Genomic DNA, 26,951 nt, shown 5'->3' on the forward strand with positions numbered 1-26,951 from the left:
ATTACACACTTATTAGAGGACAGTAATCTTATGAAGTCAGCCATCCACAGTTCAAGAGCAGAAAGGCAGTAGTAGTCAGAAGTTCACAGATTAGAAAGATAAGAGCAGTGCCCTGACATCAGCAGAGCAGAGCTCTCTAGCACATGTCCAGGCTTCTGGATTCCTGCAGCAAACTTTTTCTGTATCCACTGTTCTGAAAAGATGCTGCAGCACCTGTCCTTTCCCAAGCACTACATAGATCCAGATGCAGCTTGTTCAGGATGTTTTGGCTTTTTCCCTCCTATATATGGCTATATATATATTTTACACGTATATGTATATACATTTCCTTTTAGACAACTATATGTTTTGTTCATAGCTAAAGTGTATTATCAGAAAACCCCATTATAATCAGTGCAGCTCCAAACCTGTCTCATTGTTGCTTAAGATCCTGTGTAAAGCACTTTTAGAATTCATCTGTAGAGCTTGCAATTATTCTCACATGAAGTTTCTCCTTCTTTCCAGTCAGTGAGTAGAAGCACACCCTTGTAGAAACTCCTCGGATTAACTGCCATTCCTTCCTCTGCCACTGCCCTTCACTGACCAGGCAGGGAGCCAAAGTGACCTAAATCAGATGTAGACATATAAATATCTTATTTTAGTGAGAAATGCCACCATGTTATATCTTTATTCATCTTTATTAATTCCCTTCTATTAGTATGCTTAAGATTACAAAAAACATACATTTCATCAGTGTTAACACTTCCAGCTGTAATGCTTTTGCATTGCTATTCATAAATAATACACAAACCAGTAAAAAGCTCTCTATAAAATCCACTATTTTTTGGTATGTCTGCTTCTACCAAAACAAGAATAAAATATAGACAACTCTATTGACAAGTGCAAGTGTTACACATATCACTGATGCAAAATAGACAAATACCCAACACTGAGGCATTACAACATTCCCCTACAAAGAACAGAATCAAATGTAAAGAGGGAAAATTACTTCATCCAGTGAATAAAGTTTGTGTTTGTTTTGTTAAATAAATATTCAACATGTAGGCTTTGAAAAGATTAAATTATATGTGTCACACTTTTTTCATTAAAAGCTACAGATTATTGAACAAAATTGAACCCAGAGAAACCACCAAGAAACAAACTTGCTATATAATACAGCACTCAGGTGTTTGTGTTTATAAATTATATATACATATACATAAAAACAGAAGGACTAAAGGGATGAAATTGTTTTCCATTACACAAAGGAAGAGAGCAATCTTGATGCTCTGTGACATTATCAGTTAGTTACTACATGCAACTGCTTTAGCTCCTGCAGGCCCAGCTCATGCTTTTGTTCCTTGTTCTGCAGGAGCTAAAACCAAACCTGCCTACTTTTGATTTGTACCTCTAGGATAAAACAAGGAAAGGCTTCGTTTCTTGATAAAACTCCCCTTTTTAAAAGACAACCCATTGCCTATGGGATTCTGTGCTTTTTGCACACATCTTGCAAGATCTGCTGTATCATTTTAGCATTTGTTCAAGTTAGGGCCTCTCATTTTAGAAACCATCTAAACACAGCTGAGTCTTTTAGAAAACAGAACCAGGTAAAGCATAGCATATAAATAAAGCAAATCTCATTTAGTCGTCCCAGACAGACTTCTTCAAGCATCCAGGTCTTAACTTTCCTCAGTTACAAAGCAGACCTAACAACGATAAGCTTAATTTCAAGCATCTGAAGTAACTGTAGTCTGCAGCTGCTTGCTCTGTTTCTGGAGGGAGACACTGCAACACCAGGAGAAACTGGATGGGATTTGAAAGAGCTGTGTAGTGGCCTCAGTTTACCTCAAATATGATGTTTCACAACCCTAAAATATGATATTTTTCCCTGAACAGTACAGCAATATATTTTGCTATTTATAGCTGACTGGCAGCGAATGGAACTGCAATGGGGAAGCAAAGCATTTACACAATAAACCCGTAAATCATTTTGTAATCATCAACATGCATTTCTGCTGCCAATCGGAAACCTAATTCACTGGAACTGGTGATACTATATAAAGGTTAAAAAAGAAAGTCATTTGTGCTTCATGTTCTGATAACTGGGATGTGATAGTAGCGGTCATCCTCAGTCAGGAGAGAAATCTCATTCCATTCCCTTCGGTATTCATCTGGACAGTTTACTTGAAATTCTTCAGTGTTAAATCTATGCAGTCTGTAAACTCTGATCTTTACTTCAAGCAGGTATCCAAGGAGGAACAGTTCAACCTAAAAATGAAAGAGGTCGTAAGATGTTTATTTCTAGTCTTAGAAAACTAAAATGAAGATAACCCAGGCTAAGTCACCTATGTTACTTCAAAACAGTAGACAAGGAATTACAAAGACTTTTTTTGTAAGCAGACTAAGAAAATTAAAGGCTTCAGGATATTCTCTATGTCCAAACCTTCTTTATTCCACTCTTTCATACAGAGGATATTCTGGGTAATACTTGCAGCTTTGGAAACATCCCTCTTCCACTTGACACCATTCATAATCTGCTCCCAAACTCAGCTCACGCAGCCGACTAGAGAGCAATAAGGAACTAGTGTTTAATAGATTGACACCTTGAGAAATGGGAAGCCTGCCACCTTGCGATCACTTGCTACAATGGGGATAAAATGCTAAAAGGAAACACTTCCTGCATTTTAAGCTTGAGAACTGGTTCTTTGTTAACATGTCTTGCAATTGATTGTTTAAACTGGAAAAACGCTTCGGAAAAGTAACCCATATCCTTGGGCATAGCCAGACATAGGAAAATGCATCCTGTTAGATCAAAACAAAGGTGAATACGTCATGTAATTACTGACTTCATAACTGAAATAGATTATGAAAAATGATTTCACCCATTAGAAAGCTCTCTACATCTGTTGATATCTCACAGCATTTACTTTCAGCCCAGCAAGTAAACTGTCCATGCTAATTTATTCCACTATTTTCTTTCCTCTCCTGGAAGTCTTTAGTTTACTTCAGTTTTACTACATCTCAAAGAAAAAGAATGGGCCAATTATCACAAACCATATACAGAACATTCCCCCAGTCACATCAGAGATGGGATTACTTCTGTGATTTAGTTTTTCATTGGTATCATTACCTGGTCTAGGCAACCGGAGTCACCGATGGCATTCAGATGATTCATCATGAAACTCAAAGGGTCAGATGAAGAATCCCGAGCAAAGAGGAGGCTAAAAAGGTGGGGTATAGGTTCATCCCTGTTCTTCATTTGCTCGTAGGCTTCAACAACTTCGTAGAGCATGATAAATTTTATAGCCTCATATAGCTTGTGCTCCTTGCTCTCATCAGAAAAGAGTGCATTACACATGTTTCTTCTTTCTTCGTGATCTTTAGTACCACTTATTTCAGCCCACTAGAAAGCACATAGAAGAATGCTAGTCAACTTGGTTAAGAATTTAGACGAATAACCAACCCATTAAGAATTCTACTTAATATGAAAGACATCAGAATAGGAGCAATTGCCTTGTGGCAAACTGAATAGAAGCAGTTCCAAGCTCACACAATGACAGACCAGCAGAAATCCCAGAGGAGCTCAAGCAAAATGCAAGTTGCTATCGGTCTGAATTTTCATCTCTTTTTTCAAGAGACTTCAATGCTACTAAAATTCCAGAGCTTTTAGATGCATAAGTAAAATTAAACTCCTGGCTGGGAATGCAAGCAAATTTGGTTATGCTATAGACAGGGCAGCAAGGCTATCAGATTTTTGCAGTCAAGCACTTCAGCTTGTCTCTACAAGGAATTATTAAAAAAAATAATAATAACAAAACATTAAATGGAGAAGGGAACACGGGAAAGACAACAGATTAAGAAGAAAACACACCATTTGTTGGTTCCCTCCAGCTCTGGGATGGCAACTAGGAGGATCTCATATAGCATGTAGTTATTTTCATTGAAATGATGAGGTATTGTGGGAGATACCTGACAGTGAGGGCAGATAACCATGTACTAACAGCTGTGGGGAGGGGGACCTGCCTGACCTTCAGGGAGATGGAGTAGTTAACCTAGCAGAACCCCAAAACCTGAACACCTCTGCCAAAGTGACAGCCTGCCAGCAGCTGAGCTCTTTGAATCCAAAGGGCAGTCAGACTGCCAGAGAAATATGTAACAAGAGGATGATCCCTAATTCAGTGTCAACCCACTTAGAAGTGCTTTTATGTCACCCAGCCACCTTCTAAATACTCACATTTGTCTTTAATGTTTCCATACATTTGCGTAGTTTTCCAAAGGCATTAGGACCTGTGTAACTTTCTGGCCCAAAACTGTATTGCTGAATCCAGTTGCAACCTTGAGAATACAGAAGCTTTTCAGGAAGCTGGAAGGAAAGAAAGTCAATTAAGTAGAGATCATAACAAGAAGTAGACTATAAAATTATATAAACCTGCCTACTGAGATTGTAACACATATTAGTTTATGATATGATTCTATCTCCTGGTTGTAGAGTTCAAACAAGAAAGAGAAATAGGCTTCAGAACAAATCAAATGTTAAAAGGAAACTCAATTAGGCTGCCAAGTCTTTAAGAAACTTTTAAAATAGTGCCAGCCAGAAAAGAAAAAAATACATTCTCAGCAAAATACACAACCCATACTCTGGAAAAGCTGGATGCATCCAGACTTAATATGGCTTCTAGAATTACAGACACCTTCCAGCTGCCAGATGTGCCCCTACAGGCAGCAGCCGCAGATCCCCACCTCCTTGCTGTTGTCTCCTGACAGAGCTCCAAGGACTCAGGGCAGAGCTCACTCTGCTCCAGCAACCTGCTGAGGACCTTCTGTTTAATGCTTTCTTCAGCTACCTGCCACTGGATTTTGCATGGATGTGAATGAGGGGGAGACAAACATCCTTTCGGGTTAAGGGACCAACATACAGCAGAGTGGCAGCAATGTTTATCCTACTGCCTTTTTTAATTTTCCTTTAAGCTTCATGTTCATTCCATTGTGTTTGGATCAGTGACACTTTTTCAGTGAAGCACAGTTCCAATAGTTTTTAAGAAGTCCTCTTTAAACTCTGATAACTAATTTTCCTCTACTCCCACTCATAAGTAGCACTTCTCTTGTTTAACAAAGACAGCTGTCGGCTCTGTGAATTCCTTCTGCAGTGCAAGGGCGCCTGGATCACATCCATTTAGGAACTGAATTTACCTTTAATATATCTCTCTCCCTCATCCACGATGGAAAAGGAATGCCTTGGCTGAATATCTGAAAAAGCACTGCTCTTAGGACGCAGTAGTTGTCCTTCCTGACCTGTCGCAGATATTTAACATGATGGTTCTGAAACAATTCATTGTATGCCTAAAAAAGAGGAAACAAATTCAGCAGTAAGCATTTAAAAACTTGGATCAAACTCACATTAAAATGGAGTCTAATTCCAACTACTCAGAGAACTGGGGAAAAGAGAGAGTATATTTATAAGCTTTATATACACAAAAATGATCTAACATCATAGCTTTTGTAAACATCTTAAACTGGTACTGCTCCTTAAGAAGGATTCTGTGCTCTCTCCAAACTTGGCTACTTGCTCCAGTCTTTGCACTGTTGCTATCATAAACATTTACATGATCAGCCAGATCAAAATAGATCGGTAAAAATTTTGCCATAACAGCTTTAACCCTCATTACTTTACAAGTTACACCGGTGCATGGGATGGAGCAGCAAAATGGCAGGAAAAACACATCTGGAATAAACTCTTTTTAGCAGAAACATCTTACAACTGGATGAAGATGAAACTACACGGGATGAAACTACAGCATAGGAAGTTCTGCATGAATGTGCACAAGAACTTCTTTGTGGTGAGGGTGACGGAGCACTGGAACAGGCTGCCCAGGGAGGTGGTGGAGTCTCCTTCTCTGGAGATATTCAAGACCCGCCTGGACGCCTACCTGTGTGACATGGTGTAGGGAACCTGCTTTGGCAGGGGGGTTGGACTCAATGATCTCTAGAGGTCCCTTCCAACCCCTACAATTCTGTGATTCTGTGAATCTATTATGCAACAGTGACCTAAGAGTAAGGAATAGCAGAGAGAACTGCAGCCAATACCACTTCTTGGCTGTGTAATCTCTCTGACTCTTCCTTTGCATCAGCTGTGATAACTGTAAGCCTACTGAATCCTTTCTGCTGTTTTGAGAAGTTCAGAAGGCTCAAAGAAGGATCAGATGAATGCCAGAGCCAGCACAAGATGTGTATTGGGAACATGTGCCAGGAGCAGACAAGAGCAGGGAATGAGGCCTCTTCTTTCAGGATGACCAGATGTATCGGCAAACCACATTCAACAGAACAACATAAGAGCCAACAAAGTGAGGAAAATGGGGCAACAAAACAAGCCAAGGACTTCCCTTTTGGTGGCAGCAAAAGGGTGGCTGGTTTAGGTTTCTAAAACATCTTTCTTACTATGACGACCTCAAGCCATAATAACCATCTAATCACTAGACTCCCTCGAGCCTCCTTTTCAGCTCTAATCATTTAACACACTGAAGGAGCTCCTGAAAGATCCACTGCTTGATACGTATTTGCAAATCTATTAGAGGTTGTGCTGTTTTCAGTTGCTTGTTCCTCCAGATCACTTTCAGCCTTGCTATGTGTACTAGGCACTTTTGGCATGGTTGTTTTTCTGCATTTAATCTGGAAAAGTTGGATCCTTTCCTCATTTACCATTTGGACATGGCTCCAGGTTTTTGAAAGAGCTCTTTTTTCCTAGTAATTCCTTTGTGGTGCTATTTATCCCTACCAGCTTTCTTCTACACTTTTAAGTCCTTCTTAGTACACATCTGCTCTGTGACTCCGCTGCCATGACCTAAAGCAATATGCCAAATACACTAACCATAAACAGTTAGTCTCTTAGCAGCCTTTTAGGTTCTCTTTAACAGGCTTCCTCATTTTTATGCAGTTTCCCTTTCTGAAGGTGGATGCGACTGTAATGATCCTTTTGAGTTGTTGGTCTTGTAATGATGCTGAATACAAATACACACTGTCTCCTGTCCTAGAGAAATGAAGTCAGAAAACAGTATTTTATATTTATAGCTACTTTAGCTAGAAATTGTATGGGGAAAAGTACAGATCCAGCCCACAGTTTCTGAGCCTCCCTTGGTGACTAACACTTCACACAGTTGAAACAGAGAGCTATAAAAGAGATACTTGCTCTTCTTCAGCCCTAAAGGCCCAGCCCCAAAGGCCCAGCCCCACCACGTTAGAATAATGGCCAGCACCTGTCAGGCCCTTCAGAGCACTGCATCATACCCACAAAGCCCTCTGCTGCACTGCCTCTCTCAGCAGCTACCCAGATACAACTGCTAACCCTATGCACATACAATAACTTATTTTATTTGTGAGAACTGCAGCTGCCCTTTCTGCCTGTTAGGGGGTAAAAGCACATGCACACAATATACACAACTGAACAACATGTGAACGGACAGAAGGCAGCTATCTAACATTAATGAACCATGAGCTAAATAGATCCCCAGGTCAGGAGTTCAGCCATCCAGGACTGAAGGCCCGATAGACATATGATTATTAAGGTGATTGCAGCGGGCAGCTTAAAGATACAAGAGACATTGCCTCAAACCAGGCTATTTAGGCTGCAGTGCTCAGGATGATATTTACCCATTGTAATGAGAGCCATCCAGATCACTCAGCACTACTGCTTGGGTGGTTTGATGCAAGACTAAAATCTGATCTAGATGCAACTGCAGTCTTTAACAATAGCAATGCTGTCTGCTTCTCATTTAAGCAGCTGGTGCAGCAAGCTCTGGCAGCTGTAGCAGTTGCTTGCATTGGAACTACTGTTCTCAGGTAGTTCTCTCCCATCCTCATGCAGAGATTTACTCTTACCTCCCTCATGAGTTTGGCCTGCTTTGTTTCTTCTCTCCATTTTCTTGCACTGTAACCAAGGAGATCAACTTCTTCCAACACGCTGTGATTCTCTAAATCAAGATTAATTTGCAGATTAGTTACCTTCCGCTGTTCTGCATTTAAAGGGCAGGGTGGGGATTAATGAACACAGAATGACAACAAAAGATTACTTCCAAGTTTTCTTTGAAGGTAGCTGCTCCACCTGAAATCCAAATGATAAAACGGGTATCAAAGAGGAGTTACCAAAGGAAAATACTTCCCAAAATAAGCAACAGCATCAAAAATTAAAGGTCTTCAAGCTATCATTTGAATTCAAACCTACCGTTTCAATAGCTGTGCTAAAAAGCTGTACAGTCTTCTGCAGTACCAAAAGACAGCGACGAGGAAAGACATGCTTAGCATTAGCTGTAGCTTTACTTTTTGCCACACAAGACACAAGGATTGCTTGGTAGCTCTTGTCCAGGACTGCACCTCATGACTTCCTGAAACAGTAATAAAAAGAAAAATCTTTTCACTCTTTTGCAATAGTGATTTGTACTTTCTTTTTAAGCTACAAAAAGAAAAATCACCCAAGTGCAAATCCCACTGCAAATTAAACGCACAACATGACATGCAAAAGGAGCACTATACTTAGCAACTCACTTGATTTTTCAAGTGTCTGAGCTTTTGGGTGCATGTCATTCATGCTTCCAAAGCTTTTAGTTCTCATAATAAAGGCTACATATAGTCAGAACACAGTGGAGGTCTTCACAAGAAGACTAATACCAAAGCAACTGTTCGGTTACAACAACAAAGATAACTGCTTCAGGATATGCTGGCCCATAGAACCATAGTCATTACTTTGCCATTAAATCGAGAAGACCAGTAGTTGTTGGGAGTTGTAGTCTGCAAATGCACCATATAAGGCAATAGATCATAGCTGACTGTGTACTGTGTGAATGTTACAGGAAATAAAGGAATGTTTCTGACTCCATTTGGACAAGTTTAGGGTCAATGTGAAGCTCAGGAGAAATCAACTCCTCAGAGGTCTGGTAGAAAACTCAGGAGATGATCATCAAAAGGACTGTGCACTCACTGTTCTTCACGGATATAAGCCAGGACAAGCCTGCTTTGTTCACCTGGTACTACTGGGAACGTTAGAGAAGGGTTTGGTAGTCTCCTACTAATCAGGACATCTAATTTGAGAAGGATACAGAGGCTGAAGAGCTGACGACTGCAGTGTTTGCTCCCTACTTAAGAAATGAATCCTCTGACTGAAATCTGAGAATATGGAACTCCCAGCATTTACAACCGACAGCTGCTCTATTCATTTCTTAATTGACTTACTACAAATTTTTTTTAAATAACTTCATTATTTTTAAAGGCATCTCCAGGGAAGGATGAAAAGATCCCTCCCTAGAGAGTCCATGACAGGAATAATTCATGCAGCACAGATCTATGCCAGTTGAACTTTTGCCCCTTCTGGCTCTAACAGTTTTCCATGCCCTGTCAACAGCTATCCGGGCAGAGCTGCACATGGATTCAAACCCTGGTAACGAGATAAACAGCCACGCATGCTTTTTTATGAGCACTGTTGCATACGTACAGAGCTCTGCTGATATTTAGGCTTTCCTGATATTCAGTTGTTTGAAGAAGTTTTATTACAGGATGTCCTGCGTAAGCTGTCTGGAAGCAAGACCCGTATCTGGTCTCTACCACGAACGAGAAGCAAGTTAATAGCTGTAAATGTAAGAGAGTTAACAAACTTTGAAGAGGTAATAGGAGGAATTTGGGGGTACTAGTTCCGGTTACACAAAATCTATGCTGCTGCGAATGCCTTTCATGCAAGACAGACCAGTTATCTTCTGCTCATATGCTGCACTAACAAGTGCTTAGCTGGTGTTACTCCAGAACATGCTGAGTAGGTAAAGGCACAACAAAGAAACCAAAAACTGAAGCTGAAGGAAGAGTTTGTTGGTGGTCCCAAGTAACAGACAGCAAAGCATCACATACACAGTTCAAAAATGTTACAGATCTTGGAAACACTGGGACAGTCCCAGCTACAGCACACTGCAGATGGAAATCAATAGAAACCTTCACAATAGACACCCACATTGCTACCAACAGAACAAAATTTAAGCATTAGAAGAAGACAACATACCTAGTAGAATCAATGCACAGCAATTTACTCTTTCTTTTATTCAGAATAAAAACGTCAGCATTGAACAACTTCTTTCAATTGTAAATACCGGAACCTCTTGCTAACTACAACAGAATTTACAGGGTTACAAAATGTCACTCAGTCTACTCCATCAATGGGTGTTCTGGACTTGCACTGTCACATCGTTGTACAAAAATCAATGATAATTGGGGTTTGGCCAGCAACCCTGCCTGTGGCAGGAAGAATTGAACTTGATGATCCTTGAGGTCCCTTCCAATCCAAGCCATACTATGATAATTCAAACAGAATTTGTTGATAGCAGCTTAAACAGAAGGTACCCAAAGAAAGGCACAGTAACCTTTAAATCCATTACTTAAGTGATCACACAGCTCCTTTTTTGAATAAACTAGTACTAAAAAAAGTGAGAGCTGGTCTGTCTGTTCAACTGGCATGTTGTTTTATTGGGCACCAGAGATGCATGTCAACAGCTGGACAGTACTCAACATTTCTTCCTTAACTTCTTTTATGGGCAGAAAGCTGAGAAAATTGCATTATCATGAGCTCTTCTGTTAAATCAAACAGTCTCTTGTAAAAACTTTTGATGGCACTAACCCTGTCAAGAGAACCCAATGAAGTCCAAGAAAACCCATTCCAAAGCTCAGGGTTAGCAGGAACATGAGCAACTATACTCCAAGGAGTGCTGGGATAAAAATAACATGAATTCATGTCAGAGAACACGCAGTAATTAAATACTGTTTACACATTTTGATGTTATTTGTGGATTTCTAAGTAGAAATTTCTCTAACATGAAGCCTAATAAGAGATGGGAAACCCTACAGACATATGATTCTGAGTATCTTCACTACACTTTTATTACAGCATACTCTGGACTTCACAAACTTTCCCTCCTGTCATGGGAAAGCTGCTGTACAAACAGCACTTTGTGATCCAGATACTACTTTCAGTGCTTATGTCACACTTAAAAATGTAATTACATTTTTTATTCAAGCAAGTGACATTTAGAAGTGGAGCTGGATCGCAAAGTACTGCTGATAAAAATACATCATGAACAAAACATGAATCAAAGAAGAGAGCAGTTTAAAATAGATCTTTCCTCCCCCTCTCTGCCCCCTCCAAAATTCTTCAGAAAATGGAGAGTAATTAAATAATAACACACTGGTGGGGGAAGAGTAAAATAATCCCACAGATTTTTCAACTCATTCCATTCCCTGGGATACAGAAACGATTCCTCCTCTTCCCTCCAGAGGCAGATACAGAGCTGCTGCACTGCAACCCAACATCTCTTTGATGAGTGACTACCACATCAACCTCCTCCTAATGCCAGACCTTGAGGTTCTACCCTGCCAAAGACAGCAGGAGGGAGACTCTGAAGAAAAAGAATGCCAGAAAAAGTGACGAATAACAGACGTCTGCAACATCTGCTTCTTTCACAAGTAACTCTCCTAGCTCAACAAAAGTCACCAAAAAAAAGAAAAAGCCCCACATCTGACCTTCTTATAAGCTTATTTTTTTTAAGGCTGCCATCTTCAAACCATATGTATGATGCAATACAAGATGTGTGAGATCAGCCTGGGAACCCATAAACACCACCACGTGCAGTGCTGGAGCACACTGCAGTGTCCCCATGCCTGATGGCACCCTTCAGCTTCTTACTCCTCCCCCTGTAATGAGGCCATCAGATATCAGAGCATCTTCCAAAATTAAAAGCTGACTGTGTAACCACTTCTAAGAATGCTCCTCTTCATAGTCTTGCATTAATTTTGGTGCTGAAAGGAGAACACAGTATGAAACTTGGCTGCTTGGTACCAACAACTATAACACAACACTATTATCTAGTTCCTAAAAAGCAGGTATATCCTTCTCCAAAGAGGGGAACAGAAATTGGGTTCCCTAGTTCTGTCCCTCCTTCTCATTCCTCTCTTGGATACAAAGGTAGGAAGAGAAACTGGGAATTCTTGACCTTAAAGAAATGCATAACTCACATACCTTGTATATCTTGTATATATATATATGTATACCCTTTTCCAATTTTCTTGAACCTCCAGCTGAGGAACTGTTTAAGTACTTCAACTAACACAAGCAAGTCTTGGCTCCAGGAGGTCCAAGTCTGTCTGCATTCTTTGTATGTCCTTACTGCATGTAAAATTTTCCCAAATTATGCAGAATAAGTTCCAAGGCATGTTATAAAATTGACTAACTTGGTCTTGTAAGAGAAGACAATCAAACCTACCCTTTTAAAACAGATACCTGTTCTAAGTGATGCACAGATGTGCACATACACATCAACTGATGGAGCCAAAGTAGGTAAAAAGCTATTAATTACACAGACTGAATAGCTACAGTAGACTCCATCCTGTAACATCTTATAAAGAGAAATATACATTTTAAGTATCGCCAAGTGATTGCACACTTTGGTTTCCCAGAGTTTAATATCAGCACCCTAGGGAAAAAAGAGAAACTATCAAAACCAGAAGTGATTGAGCACAAGGTATTGAATCAATCAGTGGTTCAACAAAACCAAGTGCAATGTGCCCAGGTGGCCTAGAAGGCCAACAGCATCCTGGCTTGTATAAGGAACAGTGTGGTGAGCAGGACTAGGGATGTCATCCTGCCCCTGTACTTGGCATTGGTGAGGCCCAACATCGAGTACTGTGTTCAGTTTTGGGCACCTCAGTACAGAAAGGACACTGAGGTGCTGGAGCAGGTCCAAAGAAGGACAACAAGGTTTGGGAAGGGCTTGGAAAATGTGCCCTACAAGCAGTGACTGAAGGAACTGGAACTGTTTAGTCTGGGGAAAAGGAGGCTGAGGGGAGACCTCATTGCTCTCTTCAAATACCTGAAAGGTGCTTACAGTGAGAGCAGGGTTGATCTCTTCTCACTAGTGACAGGACAAGGGGAAATGGCCTCAAGTTGAGCCAGGGGAGGTTTAGGCTGGATAACAGGAAAAACTTCTTTACAGAGAGGATTGTTAAGCACTGGAATAAGCTCCCAAGATGGTGATCCCTGGATGCATTCAAACACAATTTGGATATGGTGCTCAGAGACATGATTTAGTGGAGCACTGACAGTTAGGGTAGTACAGTTATGTCATGGTTGGACTTGATCTTTAAGGTTTTTTCCAACTGAGTGATTCTATGAGATTTCAACATCCACCTAATAAACAACTAAAACAAAAAACACAAACAAACAATCCCAGCTCCAAGCTTGCTAGAATCATGCAGTTACCTAGAAAATTGAATTTTTCATGTAGCACAGAGGTCCATCAACATTAAGAAAGCCTTTATGTACCCAGCTGGTCTGCATAGAAGTCATAAGTGTTCTTTCAGCCCCTGACACTGTTCCACAAAGTGCTTTCAGGAAAAACACAGTAAAAAGGCAGGCAATCTCACCTGGATATTCTAGTCTTCAACTGGACCTGAACTGCAGTGGTGTCAATGGTTTATGGGCTGGTTCTGCCTGGTTTTGTGACCAGCAGGGCAGGGGAGACCCACAGGCCCATCTCCCAAGAAAGGGGAAAGAGAAAATGTTTCTATCCAGCTCTGACGCTCACTCACTACCACTCTAGCATGAGGAGCACTTACAAACTACAAAAATACACACAAAAAACCATTCTTCTTGCTTCTTGTTTGCAGTAAGGTGTTTAGTTATTTTCCTTGTTAAAATCCTATTTGCAAGATAGCACACAGAATCACGGAATGACTTGGGTTGAAAGATATTAAGGCCTGCCCGGCTCCAAATCTCTGCCATGGGCAGGGCTGCCACCCACCAGCTCAGGCTGCCCAGGGTCCTATTCAACCTGGCCTTGAGTGCCTCCAGAGATGGGGCACCACAGCTTCTATGGGCAGCTGTGCCAGCCCCTCACCATCCTCTGAGTAAAGAAATTCTCCTTAACATCTAACCAAAATCTCCCCTCTTTAAGTTTAAAGCCATTCCTCCTTGTCCTATAAAGTTGGTCCCTTTTCTGCTTGTAAGCTACCTTCAAGTACTGGAAGGCCACAATAAGGTCTTCCCCCCACAGCCTTCTCTTCTCCTAGCTGAACAAGCCCAAATCCCTCAGCCTTTCTTCACAGAAGAGATGCTCCAGTCCTTATGAGCTGTACCCCATCACTGCCTACTGTCACTAGGGCCTAGCCAGGCCAGCCATCTGCACTTCCCTACAGACAGCTGTACAGCAGGCACTATCACTCCTGGTGCCTCCAGACAGTGGTCTATAGCAGGCTGTAGTAGTGATTGTGCACAAAACAGCACTTGGACATCCCTGGTGGCCTTCCATTGTTCATCCCCAAAAAGCAATGGAAGGCCCTGAGGGGTCTTTTGTGGAAAGGATGCAGCTGAGGGGAGAAGGCAGACAGAAATGTTTGTCCACCCAGCAGGCACTCACTGCAGAATAGCATTTAAACTTCCACTTGTCAATAAGCAGTTATCCCAAGTGATAGCCAAGGGAAACAGCAGTATCAAGTAACTCGTGACAAACAAAAAAATCAATTTTCAGATTTATTGCAGATCTGATTTTTGCAAATCATCATTCCCATCACCACTTGTCAGATCACAGAAGATCTTGCTGCTGTACCCCCATGACTCTGATTTTACACCTTCCTGCATACCACAGCCCTCTCAAAGTTCAGCAGACCCTCCATGTCATGCAGAACCACACAGAACCGTGTATTTTTTCACAAACATAAAAGCTACACCCCTGGAGGTACATCAGGTAACAACATGTGTGTTCTCCACCTAGGAATATGCAGAGGTTAATCATGCTGTGTAACTTGCCTGCCTGGGATGACTGCTTGTCTCCTCTCTTCTTTCCAAGAAGGATCAGAAACAGAAGGCAAAATATCAGCCATCACTTGTAAAATAAAAGACAGGAATCACTCTTACATCCCCTTTCCCCCCTCCTCCACCCTGATGGAAATCACACCCCCAGCTTCATTCCGCACTGCTAATGCTATCAGTGTGGAGGCAGATGGGGTTTTAAACTGCGTTCTCTCTTCATCTTTTAAGGGCACCAGTTTCAAGCTGACATATTTTAATTAGCTTACATATGTTGGCATCCTCTGCCAACATTCTGAAGTGCAATAACATGCATTTCTACCCTAAAGCCTTAAACAAGGTTTCAAGGTAAAACTTTTCAAGATAAAATCATCTGCATCAAGATCACTCGCACGTGTTACCTAAGAAAGGTCTGGCCATTCAGTAACCCTGGAACCTGGCAGCAGCATGTTTAGAAGATCCACAATGGTACAAAATCCTCTATTTTTAAAATCCTCAGCCCGTGGCAAGTGTGGCACAGCTAAAATTCATGCACAGGAAGTGACATAAAGTGAAACCAGAACTGAAGAGCACGCAGGAGCTCAGTAGGCCGCTCCAGCAGGCATGTGTATTGCCCAGAGCTCTGCCCGAAACAAAGCTGGGAGAAATAAGCACGACAGCTGTGTCACACAGACCTGAAGCAGGTACCAAAGTCTGTGGGGTGACTCCACATTAACGCAACACAGCTCAATTAAGACAACACAACCATCCTGGTAAGCCCACAGCCTTCTCATCTGACAAATGCTCACTGAAAGCAATCTTTGGGCATCACAGGTTGCCTTGTCAACAGCATCCATTTGCATGGGGACATGGTGCAAGCAGCACCTGTCCTTGCTAGCAACATGGGGATAGGAGCTAGGGATGAACCTCCTAGCTTTGTCAGGAGCTTCCAGCACAAGCAATAGAGAAATCCCCAGTGCTGAGCTCTGGTTCCTGAGGCTGCCAAAAGTGGATAGCACTGGTCCTCAGCAATGAAAAATGGGGAAGAAACTACAAAGTCAGAGTAAGGCTATGAAGAATCTAGAAGTTTCTGACAAAAAAATTTCAGGAAATTCATGAAGTAATCTGCTGTAGTTCTGGAGTATCTGACAGCATGTTTGCCTTCACTGGAGCCTTCTCAAGAAACAGACAGGAACACCTCTATCTCACTTCTTGTCACTATAGGATAAAACTTTGACTTTATATAGGTTCAGACGCGTTACACTGTTCACTGGAAAAAAACCAAACAAACACAAAATAACCTCTCCATCATACCAGATCTTGTACTAACTAACTAAGCTGCCCCACACCTTGGTACTGGTGCTAGACCCAGGAGTTGGATGTACCATCAAAAACTCCCTCAAAGCAGAAAACAGATCCATTAGCAACTCAGGATCAGATGCTGGACAGCAACCCAGATGAGCACTTCACTTTAGGAGTATGACTCACTGAGACTGTCTAGATAAAAACAAGATTATAATAGGACTAGTAGGGTCCAATAGTAATTTAAAAAAAAAAAAACCTATTTCCCAGCCTTAGCCAAAAGGAAATTAAGAAGCTCCTTAAGGTGAGCTTTATGTAATTCTGTAAGCACTCTCACAAATTTACTGTGTACTGACAGCAGCATAACTGTACAGCCTTTGGACACCTGAGCACTGGTTAGTCCCTCATGTTTTCAAAACATCTGAATGACAGCCACATTCACCTCCCCTTGTGTCATTCAATAGCACTGTGACTCCCACAGTTCAGCTGCGTGGGAGCAGGAGATACAGGATGGAAGTGTCTCTGAAACCTCAAACTCATTTGCCTGGGTAATCATGTAAGGTCAATTGCTTTCAGACATGAAGCTAATGGAAAATTGCAAGCCTTACTGAAAAACCTGTCCACGTTTGTTGTTGTAGCCTTGAGAGATAGGGCGTGCAGATTTAACCTGGAAACCGTATCTAAGAAACAAGGTGGACTGTCAGTCGTGATGCTGAGTGGGAAAGCCACATCATTCATCAGAGAACCTGGTTCAAAACGTTAAACAAAATGAAAAAGAAACAAAAAACAACTTCTACTCCAATGGCAAAAAGAAACTTGGAACTATGAAAATGAAGTGGTGTTTGTTTTTTCAGTGGCCCAAATCTGAAAAGCACCACTAAAAAGCTTTTTACTGCTGATTTTGTCCTTGAAAAATTGGATCTAACACCCTTCACCTCTTACATGACCCCTAAACACTACTGCCAGTATACCATACAAATGGGCACAACTGCAGCTTTTCCTTATGGCGTCTCTTTCGGTTCCTAATTAATTTATTTGCCCAGCAGTAACAACATACAGTCCTTAAAGGAACAAGCTTCTGAGACTACAAAACAGTTTTCTGAGATCAAAAACCCTAATGGATCTTTTATTTCTTCCCACGTCCTATGCATTTTAACTCTTTGTTTCAGCACCTACAGATACTAGAGTGTCAAACAAGTAGGAGTACCTGCAATTGCACATATTAGCAACAGAGCACCACATAAGCTTCAAATGCACTTACTAAATAGCACAGAAATCAGAGTCTTTCTCCACTTCAGCGAAAGGCAGTATAAGCTGAATTAAGATGGTGCAGCTCTTCCAAAGAGCAGACAACTGGTTCCTATGAAAGGCAATTGATTCCTATGAGAGAGCTGGACCAGTAACCACCAAAACAGAAATGTAGCCTAAAGTGCATGGCTGGAAGGCAAATAGGCAGAACATGACATCCTCACTTAACAAAATCAATGGTGACTTCAGAGACACATGGTACTAAGGACTATGGGCAAATGGGGAGCAGTTCAGAAAGGATGCATGGTCATCCTCCTAAGTCTTCCCAAACCACACGCTCATTTCTAAACTCCCTTTCTCAAGACCCTCACCTTTTCAGTGGACAGGAAGCCAGCCTGCAACATTTAAGTCCAGATTCAACACAGTGAAAACCAAGCAAAGAGCAAAAGCCAAAACACACACACATGAAGCAGCACATGGTGCTTTAAAGCCAAGACAAACCGTGTATGTTAAAGTCTACCACACAGAGCATTCAGAACACCCAAGTTCTCAAAGAAAGAAGAAGCCGAACTCCACCATACAAAGTCCTATCAGGAAGAGCTGTCACACAGCCTCTCCTCCAGCAAAGCCCGACGCAGCCCTCCAGCCCAGCCCCAGGCAGGTGCCCTCCGCCTTACACACCAGTGTTAGCGTTCCTCAGTTCACGGGGTCGCTCCCCCTGGGAGCCCGCGGAGCAGCTTTTCGGATATTCCCACTTTTGAAAAAACAGCCTCAAAGAATTCAAGTGGAAAATAAAACAATGGGAAAAAAAAAAAAAAAAAGAAAAAGAAAAGAAAGAAAAAAGAAAAGGAGAAACAGCGAATAACAACTCCATACGCAACACCCCTACCCCCTCCCCGGGCAGCCCCCTCCACCCCCGCCTCACCCCGCACGCTGGAGGCCGGCTGGAAGCGCCGATGGGCTCCGGCGCCGCCCCGTGCGGCCGAGAGGCGGGCAGCGCCGCGGGGCTGGCTCCGCCGAAAGGCGCGGTGACGGGGGCGGTGGCTTTTACCCGGCAGCCCCGCCGGGAGGGGCGGGTAGAGCCCTGTAGTACTGCGTCCTTTGACAGCGGTTGTATCGCTGGAGGGTGGCGTCAGCGGCATGTGTCTGAAGCTGAGCCCTGGGGCGTAAACACGATTTAGTGACTTCAGAGTAGTTTTCTGTGCTTTTTTTTTTTTTTTTTTTTTTTTTTTTTTTTTTGGTTGGGGGGCATTGCATTAAAATTCTATTTCCTTGCTATTCGTTCATTAGCAAGACGAAATGTGTTTGTCCAGACGAAAAATTCGCCCTTGCCCAGATCCTTGAGGCAATCCTTCAGCTGTAATCTGCTCCTGTTTGAATAAAACGATGCAATTTATATTCTGGTTACACATTAAGGAACAGTTTTCCTTCATGTCCTCAGGGACTTTGCGGGAAAAAACAGAAGGGAATTGTAATGGCCTGAGCAAGTGACGCAGGCTTAAGTCTTACAGAGTTATAAGCAGTTTGCACCAGCACAGGGATGGGACAAACTTACAGGGGTTTTGATTTTTTGTTTGTTTGGTGTGGAAGATCTTAAAATGAGAGTTTTCCAAGAGTTTAAAAGAGTTTAAAATGAGAGTTTCCAAGAGTGGAAGATCTTAAAATGCTTGGAGATAAACCTTTTAAATAGTGGTGTGCCCAGCACTACCTTTGGAGGCCACAGAAAGCTATGAGCAGATTTACCTAAGTAAAAGGAAGTACAGGTTTAAAAAACAGCTGAGGACAATAAGGTTAAAAGCTTGGTTTGATCTAGCTATATGTGCCTCTGTTCATTGTAGGGGAGCTGGACTAGATGGCCTTTAAAGGTTCCTTTCATCTCATATGATTCTATACAGGCCTGAAGCTGTCACTTGTGCAGCATCCTGTGCTGCTCCTCAGAAAAATTCATCTTGGAGAAAAAAGAAAATGAGATGCCACCACTGCACACCTTTATGCTGAGCTCAGTTAGTCCATGCTCCGGTTTGCCTCCAGGCTGAGGTGTAACACACTGCTGGAAGGGGACACACAGCACAAAGCAGCGTTGCCTGCACTGCACTGGGCTTAGAGTGTCAGGGCGGTGCTCCTGGGCCTGTCCTGCCTGCAGCAGCCACAGGCTTTGCTTCCCCGCCAGCTCCAGACACTTCCTCCTCAGTTCAGACGGAACAGTGTCAGTGTTGCTTCGTGCTCTAGCCAAGTCCACGTTTGCCTCTTTCTGCACACTTTAAATTGTGTTAATATCTTGGGATTTAATAAATAGTTTCCGTGTGCAGCCTGGCGAGAAAGTTAATGTTTATCTGGCTGCTGACTCACTGGGGAAGAGAGGTGAAACACACATAGCACAAAAGCTGCAAATCAAGCCCCACACAATGAGTCCCTCTCGACCGGCTCTCCGCTCTCAGGCCATTCACTCACCACATGAGTGTAGACCCAGAGCATATGCCTCTCTCTGGTGCTACAAAGGTTCAGAAAGCTTGTCTGGGTGAGAACTTTCCCCAGATGCCTTGGAGAACCGTGCTGGAAGCTAAAGAAGGTCCAGGTTTGAGTGGGTGCTCAAAGTGTTCCATGCAGAAGCAAAATGCCTCAGAGCAGGCCCATGTCTGTGGGGACAAGGGAAAGCTCCAGGAGCTCACTCAGAGCAGCTTAAGTCTGATTTGCTTCCTCCAGAGTTTCTGCTTGTGGCACTTTGCAGACAAGGCTGCATGCCAATAGCAAGCCTCTGCCTCAGGATATTTAAGATATTTCCTGCTTTTAGGGAGCACTGTGAGCTTGCCCGTAGCACAAACCTCACCTTCCTCTGTTTCTCCAGGTGATAGCTCTCCAAGCTGCAGGCATGACCTGGGACAACCTCACTCTGCTTGTACTCACATGAAGCTGCAGAGCAGTCACTCTTAAAAGCTACACTAAGCAAATATGAACATATTTTGTCTGTCACTGCTTAAACTAGTAAATCAGCAGCAGAAGAAACTGTGCATTCTTGCTCCCATCTGCAGATGAGTGACAGGAGCAAAAAGAACCTCAGCAGTTCAGAAGGAGTGCTAAAAATGTTTGCTGAGACAAAGGCAAACACATCCAGCTCAGTAAAAGTGGAAAACTCAGGTAGGGGGTGTTGACGAGAGCTTCAGCCTTCAGGTTTTCAAGTCCATTATTAACAGCCAGGAATAATTTCCTCATCTATTCTAACTTGCTATTACTGCTCAGGTCAGGTATAGTCAGGTACAGTCTGGCACAAAGGTAAAAGCAGTGCCCATGCAGCTGTGATCTCCAGCTCAAGAGTGTCCTGTGGCCAAACACCAGCCTGGGGGGATGCCGTAATTTAGAGCACAGCTCCAGGAACTTACCAGCACTTCTCTTTGAGTGGTTAATTCTGCTTCTCTTTTCTTGCTCAGTGAACTGGTCTCCACTTTTACTTGAATTCCTGTCATGTCGCCTCCTCATCTTCTCTCCAGTGTCTTTCCAGCTGGATCTCTCTCCCCTGGCTTGTCCTAGGGACAAAGAACGAGTCCTCACAGACCGAGTTTGTCTTTACAGATCAACAAACTGTGAAAGGATCTGACTTCCCGTTTCATTTCCGTTCAAGCTTTCAAAGTCACACAGGCTGTGTCTGCTTCTCTATATCCAAGCCACAAGAAGAATCATCAAGCATAACTCAGCTGTTTATAAATGTCATGTTGTTATCTCCCTGCATACCTTCCAAGTTGTTCCAGTGCTGCAGATGGCAGGGTCATTTTGAGGCTGTGATGTACCTGATTGATCTATATCTTAGTAGTCCTCAGAGTCTGTCTTGGAGCTGCCTCTTCTTTTTATCTCCCATATCATGCTTGATTACTGAGGATTTAGCATGTTGTCAGTGTACTTCTGTAGAAACATAGAGACTGTGAAGGTGTGGTCCACCTGAGCGTCCTTTCTCTGTTAAAACATAGACAATGGATCAAAGCAAAATTTACACAGATATAATTAATCAGTCACTTCATGGATACAGTTGGTTGCTTGGTTGTTTTTTTACAAGAGTCCTCTGAGAGAGTCTTTCCTATTCCCTCCTCACTTGCTTGAGGTTAATTGAGGCCAGTGGTTTCTCAACAGTCTGACTACTAATTCTTTCTTAATTACACCAGAGGAAGATATATCATGATGCCACAGCCTACAAGTTCACTATGTCCATTCTCTTGCTCTGAAAATACCCACAAGTTCCTATTTCAGAGATGGAGGCAACCATTTGCCCTGCCTATTGACTGTTTCTCCATATTACAGATGGATTAAAAATATTCCTGGAACGCATCTGGTTACTGACTCTGTTCTGTGTTTCATAAAGAAAGTGAAAAAAGTTGTGTATTTTAAACGATATGACAAAAGTAAAATACATTTGCCACATTAAATTCACTTTTATCTCCTTCAATTCCTGGGATGTTCCTTCTAATTCTTTTGTGTGTCAGGTTGGCTTGGCCCTGCCAGAAACAGCTGTGAATAGGCAGCAGTGCTTACTCATCCTCTTTTCTTTAGTTTTCACATTCTTTATTCCATATACTATAGTTCCCAACCATCTGGATAACTACTTATCAACTCTTTATGCTTTATCCACTCTGAGATTTATGTAGGGTCACGGGAAGAAGGGGAAGACAAGCATAAAGTGGAAGGTGGCATCCTTGGCATGCTGGAGGCAGGGAATGCCTGGGTAATACAGCCCACAAACTGAGAGGAGCTGTGCTTTGCTCAGCAGCCAGTGTTTGCATGCCTGCGTGTTTGCACTCTTTATCACGCTCACAAGCTGACGAGGAAATTTCCTTTGTCCACCCCCGCACTTCTGTGGCTGGTGTTATCAGCATGCCCCTCCTACCCGTGACATTCCCTTGTGGTTCTGTGAGACACACAAAATGAGGCCTACATCTGAGTTCGCCACAGCTCAACGTGCTCCTTCCCCTTCTTGCAAATGAAAGGAGAGCTCTGTGTCTCCACAGGCTGGAGAGAATGGGGGCAGGAGAGGGGCTGTTCTACTTGGGTACACAAGAGGTGACTTGGTAGGCAAAAGATTTTCCTTTTCCTTCTGAAGACTGGCAGTGCAACTAGCATCAACCCTAGCTGCATTCTGGATAGATCAGCATTCTGGGAGTATCAAGCAGGCTGTTGGTGCAGAGCTGCCTCCTGCAGCCTATGCCTGGCTGTGTGAAATCCACATCCTTGGGAAAAGGAATCCCCATTACAAACTCTCTGACAGGCCTTGCTTTGGGACAGCTGTTTGTAAATAAGGTGCTTCCTACTTGTAATGAGAACCCACGGTATGGCCTCTTGCTCTTTGGAAGCCAACCTGCAAAGACCTGGAATTCTGTTTCTCCACTGGGCTGCAACACACGCCGATCTGCCCAAAGATATAAGGCAGAGCTATTTTGGGCTGTATTTTTTTTTTCCTCCAAGGATCATTAAGGGAAATAAAAGAGTCCATTTTCTTTTTAGAGGAAGGAGTCACTCCAACCCAAAACATAAAATGCCATCGGTTAAAAAGAATAAACTTCTTTCAGAGGGAGAGGAGCAAGCAACCAACAGGAGAATGAAACAGTTGTAAAAACCTAGGCCACAGAGAGAAGGCGGCAGCCTGTACACCAAGCAACAGTGCTGATGGAACTCACAGAGAGAGGAGGGCCTGAGCATGTACATGCCTCCTTCCAGCAAGCGGCTTCTTGATCCGAGTGACTTTTACTAGAAACAGCACCAAAGATGTTCCTTTCTGAAAGGCTCTTTGTGCAGCAGAGAGTTTGCTTATTCTTAATGGTGAAGATAAACATCCTGGCTCTATTTGCCATTTTCTTCCCCCATCTCCTAATAGAGTCGCCACCCACGGTGGGACATGGGGCAGGAGTTCAGAGGGTGATGTTTTGTTTTTGCACTTGTCAGCGTCATATGCATCTTCAGCAAATCCTTTTACTGCCTGTTAAAAACTGGGGAAAGGAAATAAACAGCTTTCTCTGACTGTAAAGAGAAGATCGAAGATTAACACTGAGAAATAGTGAAAATACCATGGTGACAGTGGGCCTTCATCTGAGCATACAGCACCCGCTGTGCTGACGAGTAGAGCTCTCATCTCCCTTTGCAGTCAGGGGAAATAAAAACAGAATCCTCCTAATTGCAAGGGATGTGCAGCATCCTTCTCACAAACCACTGAAAGGATATAATGGTTTATTTTTCCATAACTTTTCATGGATCTCACCCTTTATGACATTCTGGTATTTGTATTGCAAGTACCAGCATTTCTACTTTTCTGGCAAGTAAACACTATCCAGTTTATTAAAAAAAAAAAAATAAAAAAAATTAAAAAAAAAAAAAGCCAGTGTTGAGAATCCAATATGAAATTTCCTGGCTCTGTCTGTGTGGCTTCTTCTCAAGTACATACACACGGACACATTTCCTTGGACCCATTTTCCAGCACAGAATTCTGTCTCAAAGGTATATGGCTCTGGAGATGTATCAGATTTCTGGTGATGGTGTACTTCAGCATGTCAGACATACAGAGAGAACACAGAGCAGCTTGGGCAGCACAGGCACCAAAGGATTGATCCATCCTTAGCACAGTGGGCTGCAATCACATCTAGAAGTTACAGGGGAGTCAGGCAGCTGATGCTTCTTTTTAGCTGCTTGCAGCCATTTTACAGAAGGAAGGGGTGGATTTTGAGTAGCAATAGAAGAACAAAGCAGAAGTCTTCCTCCTAAGCTCAGGCTAGGAACTGTGTCTTGGAGTCTTCCTTTATTTCCTCAAAATCATTTTGAGATTAATTCATGTCCTTTGAGCAATCTGGACTTACGTTACATTGAACGATGCTGCTTTCTGTGGCATTTCAATTTGATGGTTTTCAAATACTAAAAAGCTGCTACCAAATTCTAATGGGGAGCTTGACATTTAAAATGATTATTCGCTATACAATCAAATAATTGGATACTTACGTCACAGAATTTGTTTTTAAAATGGTATCTATGTATATTAATAAGCATGTTTTAGCAATGTGATCTTAAACGCATGACGAATTTTCTGGGAGGAGAAATGAAAGGGAGACTGTCTAAACTTCTATTTTTCTGAAGAAAGGAATCTGCTGTACCAGAGAGACAGCAGGAAACCAATGAGGAACAGAATGTACAGCCATTGCTTCTGTTAGCAATAATGTGCAGCTCTGAGATGTTAAAAGCCTTCCTCCTAGGCTCATTTCTGCTAACAAGTGTCTCATTTTTTTTAAATACCTCACCTTCAGAACATCAGGATATATTGCCTCTTTCTTCATGTACTGGAGTGTCCTGGTGTCCTGAAACATTCCTCTACAGGTCATTACAGGCATAGTGTTGCTGGATTCATTCTACCTTTCTTTTCCTTTCTCCCTCCTTCCCTCCCTTCTATCCTCCCTCCCTCCTTTCTTTCCTCCCTGACTCCCTTTCTTCCCCCCTCCCTCCCTTCCTTCCTTCTTCCCTCCCTCTTTCACTCCTTTCTCCCCTCCCTCCCTCCTTCCCTTCCTTCTTTTCTCCCTCCCATTCACCCTTCCATTTTCCCTTCCTCCATCCCTTCCTTCCTTCCTTCCTTCCTTCCTTCCTTCCTTCCTTCCTTCCTTCCTTCCTTCCTTCCTTCCTTCCTTCCTTCCTTCCTTCCTTCCTTCCTTCCTTCCTTCCTTCCTTCCTTCCTTCCTTCCTTTCCTTCCTTTCCTTCCTTTCCTTCCTTTCCTTCCTTTCCTTCCTTTCCTTCCTTCCTTTCCTTCCTTCCTTTCCTTCCTTCCTTCCTTCCTTCCTTCCTTCCTTCCTTCCTTCCTTCCTTCCTTCCTTCCTTCCTTCCTTCCTTCCTTCCTTCCTTCCTTCCTTCCTTCCTTCCTTCCTTCCTTCCTTCCTTCCTTCCTTCCTTCCTTCCTTCCTTCCTTCCTTCCTTCCTTCCTTCCTTCCTTCCTTCCTTCCTTCCTTCCTTCCTTCCTTCCTTCCTTCCTTCCTTCCTTCCTTCCTTCCTTCCTTCCTTCCTTCCTTCCTTCCTTCCTTCCTTCCTTCCTTCCTTCCTTCCTTCCTTCCTTCCTTCCTTCCTTCCTTCCTTCCTTCCTTCCTCCCTCCCTCCCTCCCTCCCTCCCTCCCTCCCTCCCTCCCTCCCTCCCTCCCTTTCTTCTTCCCTCCCTCTTCTCCTCCCTTTCCTTCCCCTTCTCCTTCCACTTCCCCTTCCCGTTTCCCTTCCCCTTCCTCTACCCTTCCCTTCCTTTTCCCTTCCCTTCCTTTTCCTTCTTTCTTTCTTCCTGCCTTCCTCCCTCCCTCCCTCCCTCTGTTTTCTTCTTATTTTCTTTTTTCTTTTTTTGGGTATTCTGCCATCAATTTTGTACTACAAGTGAAAAAATAAGTGTGAAGTATTTTTTGCCTTCTGCTACGTTTGTTTTTTCCAAGGGAACGTGGGAGCAGTCCCTACTTCACTGACTTTCATTTGTTATTCTCACACAATGTACTAATATGACTCAAACAGCATGACTAAAACAGCATCATGGCAAGGTAAATACAGTATATTTATACATCCTTTCATAGGATGTATTTCCAGGAGATAGACTTCAGAAAGAGCTCCACCCAGTAATAAAATACTTTATGCTCAACAAGCAAATATAGAGAACAGTTACAGAGTCCAGTATGAAGCTCAGCCAGAAATGAGCCACTGCTTTTAAGTGTCAACATGACAGCTGCAAATGAGCAGCTCAACAGAAGCTGAGACATTTGTATAGTCAAACTAGAAGGAGGCCTAGAAGCCAAAGTTAAGGCTGCACATACACATTAGCATTAGGGTTAGGTTAGGGCTAGGGTTAGGGTTAGGGAATGACTCCCACAGCTGGAGTGCTGTGATTGAGGGCTACTGACTTTTCAAAAGAGACAGGCTAGGTAGGAAAGGTGGTGGTGTAGCACTCTATGTTAAAAAAGACTGAATGTGTTGTGGATGCCCCGTCCTTGGAGGTGTTCAAGGCCAGGTTGGACGGGGCCCTGGGCAACCTGATCTAGTAAAGGTGTATGTTTGGTGGCCCTGCTAGGCAGGGGGGTTGGAACTACATGATCCTTGAGGTCCCTTCCAACCCGGGTAATTCTGTGATTCTGTGATTCTGTGTGTGTGTGGAAATCAGTGACAGTGATGATAGGGTTGAAAGCTTATGGGTCAGAATAAAGTCTAAGGCCAACAAGACCAATCTTGTTGTGGAAGATTGCTACAGGCCACCCACCCAGGGTGAAGGATGAATTCTATGATTCTGTGATTCTAGGATTTCAAAAAAGCTGCTTAGGACTAAAGACTGAGAACAGCTTTGGACTTCAGCAATTTGCTGTACATTGTATTTCCTTCCCAGAGACTAGAATAGGAACTGGGTCTGGTCAGTCCCAGATACGTGCACAGATTGGGAGAAGAACTCATTGAGGTGAGTAGTGGCCAGAAGGTAGAGGGAGGTGATTGTCCCTCTCTCCTCTGCCCTTACAAGTCCCATCTAGAGTACTGCATCTAGGCCTGGGGCTGTCAACATAGAAAAAGAAACAGAGCTATAGGGGTAGATCCAGAGGAGGCCACAAAGATGATCAAAGGGCTGCAGCACATCTCCTATGAAGAAAGGCTGAG

General features: G+C 42.9%; 1 protein-coding gene across 10 annotated transcripts; it reads right to left on the reverse strand.

Annotated features, from left to right (window-relative positions):
• Nucleotides 1-658: 658 nt before the first annotated feature.
• Nucleotides 659-20,907, reverse strand: OTULINL (OTU deubiquitinase with linear linkage specificity like). Of its 10 annotated transcripts, none has more exons than XM_085537848.1 (10): nt 18,258-18,357; nt 18,014-18,086; nt 17,346-17,444; nt 8,195-8,354; nt 8,043-8,074; nt 7,852-7,943; nt 5,170-5,319; nt 4,214-4,342; nt 3,110-3,382; nt 659-2,247 (listed from the first exon to the last, which is right to left on the reverse strand). In XM_085537848.1, exons 4-10 carry the CDS (start codon nt 8,272-8,274, stop codon nt 2,068-2,070), a joined length of 936 nt encoding a protein of 311 aa, XP_085393974.1. In that variant the 5' UTR covers nt 8,275-8,354; nt 17,346-17,444; nt 18,014-18,086; nt 18,258-18,357; the 3' UTR covers nt 659-2,067. The 10 variants fall into 10 exon arrangements, with proteins under 10 accessions (XP_085393974.1, XP_085393973.1, XP_085393972.1 ...); XM_085537847.1 differs by having other exon boundaries at nt 18,014-18,102; XM_085537846.1 differs by lacking the exons at nt 17,346-17,444; nt 18,014-18,086 and adding an exon at nt 14,804-14,879.
• Between the last annotated feature and the right edge of the window lie 6,044 nt (nt 20,908-26,951).

Source organism: Coturnix japonica, chromosome 2 (genome assembly GCF_054131305.1).
Source record: "Coturnix japonica strain WE chromosome 2, WE-NBRP24, whole genome shotgun sequence".
Lineage (NCBI taxonomy): Eukaryota > Metazoa > Chordata > Aves > Galliformes > Phasianidae > Coturnix > Coturnix japonica.